Source organism: Ruditapes philippinarum, unplaced genomic scaffold (genome assembly GCF_026571515.1).
Source record: "Ruditapes philippinarum isolate M1 unplaced genomic scaffold, ASM2657151v2 ctg3518_1_1_1_1, whole genome shotgun sequence".
Lineage (NCBI taxonomy): Eukaryota > Metazoa > Mollusca > Bivalvia > Venerida > Veneridae > Ruditapes > Ruditapes philippinarum.
Window position 1 is genome coordinate 51228 of NW_026866755.1, and position 4705 is coordinate 55932.

Consider the following 4705-nt stretch of genomic DNA (forward strand, 5'->3'; position numbering starts at 1 on the left):
TTTTAGTATTTCATGAACATTTTTTTACAATAAAAGACCTTTTAAAGTAACAGCAGAGATAACTATTAATAAAAACAGTCTTTTCGTAGAAGAACTTTTTAAGATTTGATATCTTTCGTTCTAATCCATTTCAATATTGTATATATTATTGAATGAATGTATGATATGTACGGTGTATGATAATGAATAACATATTTTTAAACTTAATAATAAACATTATATTTACAAGGCCTTAAAGCATTGATTATAACAATAATTATTGTTCGAATAACAAGAATTCATAATTCTAAACACTCTTGCCAACTGTCTTAAAAATCTCTTGATGCTTGACTGAGTTATGGAGCGGACAAGATTTTTTATATGTAAAAGCTAAATGGGTATATTAACTATTAACAGTCGTCTCACCATACTTAACATTTATCCAAAAATGAATCAAAATCCCTTGAGTTTTGTATCGGGCAATGTTTTATCAGTCACGCAACGTACCCACGAACGAATGGAAATACGAACAGGAGTAACACTATGTGTACCAACTTGCCATTATCATTGCGTGGCTTTGTTTTCATATTTTTTTACCAGGAGAACTTGAAAAAAGCATTAATTTATATAGATATACTTTTAATACTTGACAGCAAGGCACACATACATGTACAAACAAAAAGAGAACATTGCATTTAACTGAGGTGTGATTAAACACTCACTTTTATGAACCAAGGTCGGAGAATGAGTCTTCTGTAAAAGATTACTCAAGACACAACCTTCAAGCATAAGTTAGCTAAAAGCACATGTGCACACTTGATTTATAAATATCAAATAAATCAGTTACAAAAAATATTTGAAATACAAAAACCGATGGATAAATGTAAAGTTATATTACAGTCTTGAACTGGTACAAAACAAAAATAAAATGCTTGTAACGGAAAAAAAGGCTTATAAATACTATTTGAATTGAATATGCATATAAAATTGAAAATATATAGAGCTTTCTACTCTACCCCGTCACCAATTCAATTCTAAATTTATTAACAGTTTAAAAGTCACATTTACAATCTCTAAATGCAATTCATTATCTTTTTTACTGATTTTCAACCATGTTTTCATCATGGGGTAAGCTAAAATCTTGACATAATGCTTGAAGCATGCGAGTTTTAAAATTTTCTTCTCTGTAACTTCCTGTCACAAAATTGTTGAAATAATTGTTGATCTCCTTTGTGAAGTCATCACCATGTAAAAGGCCCGATGTAAATAACAGCAAATAATTTTTGTTACGTAATATTGAATTTGACATCACTGTTGTGAGGATAAACATTTTAATATCATCATCAAACGTAGAGCGAGAAATGACGAAAATTAAATGCTGCGAGGAATCAAGTTTGTTATGAATTTCTTCACGGATATCAGCTCCAGGTGTGAATTCGTGTTCAAGAACTTTGATATTTCTCCCTTTTCTTGATAAGTACGGGATAAGATCATGTCGGATTTCAAAGTCTAGATCATCAGGGTATGACACATAAATCAATTCGTTACCATGATAATCATTATGATCATTAACTGTGTTAGTGACAGTTTCTAGCATAGGGATATTGCTTTCTTCTTCTCTTTCTTCATTAAACATTTTGTCTACATTATTTGAACTAATCATTGGCATTAAATATTCAACGCTTGCAAACATATATTTGGATTGTTTTTTGATATATCTACCACTTTTAAGATACCTTTGCAAGTTGTCATAGGTGCATGAACGTTTATCTACATCGCTATCAATTACTAATATCAGAAGGTCCAGCTCATTTGTCACGGCTTTCTCGTAAGCCATATTCCAAGCAGATATGATTAAATCATTTTCAAACATATCCTTTGTCCAGCAAAATATTATTCTTTTAGATCTTTCAATGAAAATTTCGACGTTTTGAAGAAACGAGAAACCAATGATAATATCTTTATAAAAATCAGCAGTTTTGTAGCCTTTGCTCTTCAATTTGTCTACCAAGTTGTTTTGTATAAATTCCTTGTCCATGTACGAGTATAAAATAAAAGCATCATATGTTGCGTTTGCGGGATATTGACTTGGTTTATCAAATGGATGGAATCCACAGTACAGAAAAAGTAGAACCTTTATTGTAAAGCGTTGAAAGGCTATAAGTAGTAAAATGCATACTAAAACAAAGAAAACACTTCCAGTTATTACTGACGGAAAAACTACATGTTCGTGGATATGCAAGTTTGGTGGGCAAACAAACACTGAATCAAGTAATGAAAACACTTGTCCAAAATTGCTTGTGTTATATTTACATTCAATCTTAGTCCATTGCTCGACTGGATTCGTTGGTATCAGAAGCCATGATCTCATCCATTTCATCTTGCAATCACAAACGTATGGGTTGCCTAAGAGGGTTACTTTGGACATGTTCATTGTCGCAAATTATTCAGGAAGATGTGTCAAGTTATTGTGGTCTAACTTCAAAATTGAGACGTTGCCCAGAGCTTTTGTAGTAGTTGCTGTGATCCTGTTTATTTTATTATGAGAAACGTCTAGAAAAGTAACGTTTTCCATATAGTCCCTAGGTGATATTTCAAGTAAGCTTGAATTACGGAACCATAATTCTAACCTTCCAGCTGGCATCACCAAAGGTAAGGAAGTCATATTGATATTTCGACAATCAATGATTAGTTTGCTAGTGTTATAACGCTGAAAACAAGCACATTCACGAGGACAAGAATGACTGTAAATTGGACAATATATTTCTTCAAGTTTTATCGTGGCCATTAATCGTCCTTTGAGCTCCGATGGATATTGACATTTCCAGTCTATTTCATCTACAGACATTTTATATTCACGCATAACTTCAAATACCTTAATTAAAGGTGTCAAACACGTACAGTCTATTGGATTGCCCTTTAGATTAAGGTTAAAATTCGTGATAACAGCCACAAAATTACTAACAGATGAATCATTTGAACTTATCGGTATTTTTCTAATATTATTTTGAGACAAATAAAATGTTGGTAAAAACATGTGTTTATTTTTTTCCATTTTTGAATAACTTGCATTGTACAGTAGTGGCTGAAGCCCACTAGCATTGATACGGCAATGACGCATATCTACAGACTGTATGTTTGGAGCATAGAAAACATTCAACGGTAAATTTTCCAAAGGGTTTTCGGCAAGAAAAACCTCTCGAATGAAGTTAATCTGCGACGCAAGAAAGTCATACGGTAATCTTTTAATTGAATTGTGTTTCAAATTTAGGCTCTCTAGTTTAGTCAAATATTTAAAATATCGTTGTTCAACTTTAGTTATTCTGTTTGAAGATAAGTCTAAAGCCAACAAATTAGACAGATTGTCAAACACATCTAAAGGTAGTGTAGTCAAATTATTATTAGCTAAGATGAGTTGCACCAGCATACTAGTATTCTGCATTATAAAAGCCCCTTTGTCTACTTCACTGATATCATTGTTTGAAAGATCTAAGACTGTCAAACCGCGTACTTTCATGAATATAGTGTCTGCTAAATTTGGCATCTTGTTATTGTTAATAGATATGCTAAATATATATCCGACCAATGTAACATCATTACTGAAGTTCAGAATGCAGTCATATATAGTGAAACTTCTTTGTAAAGAAAAATTGCCGTAAACATCACTTTTTTTATTGAAGGAAAGGGGTTTAATATGAAGATCTGTGATATTAAAAAATTCATTAGTCCATGGAAAAGTCATTTCACTCAATGTTAAATTTGTGTATTTCAACCCGAGCCGTTGAAGATTTGGGAATTTACTCTGTATGAAGGAACCGTTTATATTATACATATTCTCCCTACATCCCTGAAGATTCAATTCAGCCAGCTGCTCAAATGGGTCGCATTCCTCCCAGAAGAAAAAATTTCTCAGATTTGTTTCGTTTTTACTGTTTTCTTTACAAACTAGACTAGTTGATAACGCTGTAAGATTGTTTAAAATAGAGCAATATGCACCTGTGTGTATGTACGGTACACTATCGGTACTCATCGAGAAAATGTATCCATATTGTTCAAAATTTGCCAATTCGTCAATATATAGAGTACACATAGTTATTGATAAATCGATGAAAATATAAAGTTCATCAAATTTCACATTGGATCCTGCCGACAGAAAGTGAATGACATCATAATCAAAACATAGAAAAGTTATAGACAAATAGAGATTAGTTTTGTTCGCTGTTTCATATTTTGTTAAATTTTTGAAAATCTCATTCACGTCCATAATACATCCGCTTTGGTTGCCCGATAATATATACGAGAGTGCCACTTCATCAAAATTTAATGATGGATCAAGTGCATCTTTTTTATTTGCTAGCCCATATACACATGTGTTGTTATATTCACTTTTTGCAATAATCTTAGTAAGACCTAAAACTAAAATAAATATTTCTAAAATGCTTGTTACTGCCATTTTCATAAATGAACGTGTTAGTGATCTAATCGGGTATTTATTCCTTTACCAAATCAGGTTTCTAATTATAGCTGTGACGTGTAGAAATCTTGTTATTTTATGCTTCAGTTACCACATAAGGAATCACGTGACTTCGAAAAAAACGGTTATTGTGGCCAAAATTCTTAGATTCAGAGTATAGCAGATTATTTTCTTATAATTAAAGCATTAATTAAAGCAGTAAAACTTTTCAAAGTTATAAGATGCAAAAACTTACTTTGACCATATTTTTTA

At 31.8% G+C, this 4705-nt stretch overlaps 1 protein-coding gene across 1 annotated transcript; it reads right to left on the bottom strand.

Annotated features, from left to right (window-relative positions):
* Positions 1-2411: 2411 nt before the first annotated feature.
* On the bottom strand, positions 2412-4420 carry LOC132733568 (toll-like receptor 3). The gene has a single exon (XM_060720225.1). The coding sequence runs from the start codon at positions 4241-4243 to the stop codon at positions 2423-2425; it is 1821 nt and encodes a 606-aa protein (XP_060576208.1). The 5' UTR covers positions 4244-4420; the 3' UTR covers positions 2412-2422.
* Positions 4421-4705: the final 285 nt, after the last annotated feature.

Bases quoted from the DNA above. Each gene is read 5' to 3' on its own strand.
- LOC132733568 (XM_060720225.1), bottom strand. From the start codon at position 4,243: ATGGACGTGAATGAGATTTTCAAAAATTTAACAAAATATGAAACAGCG.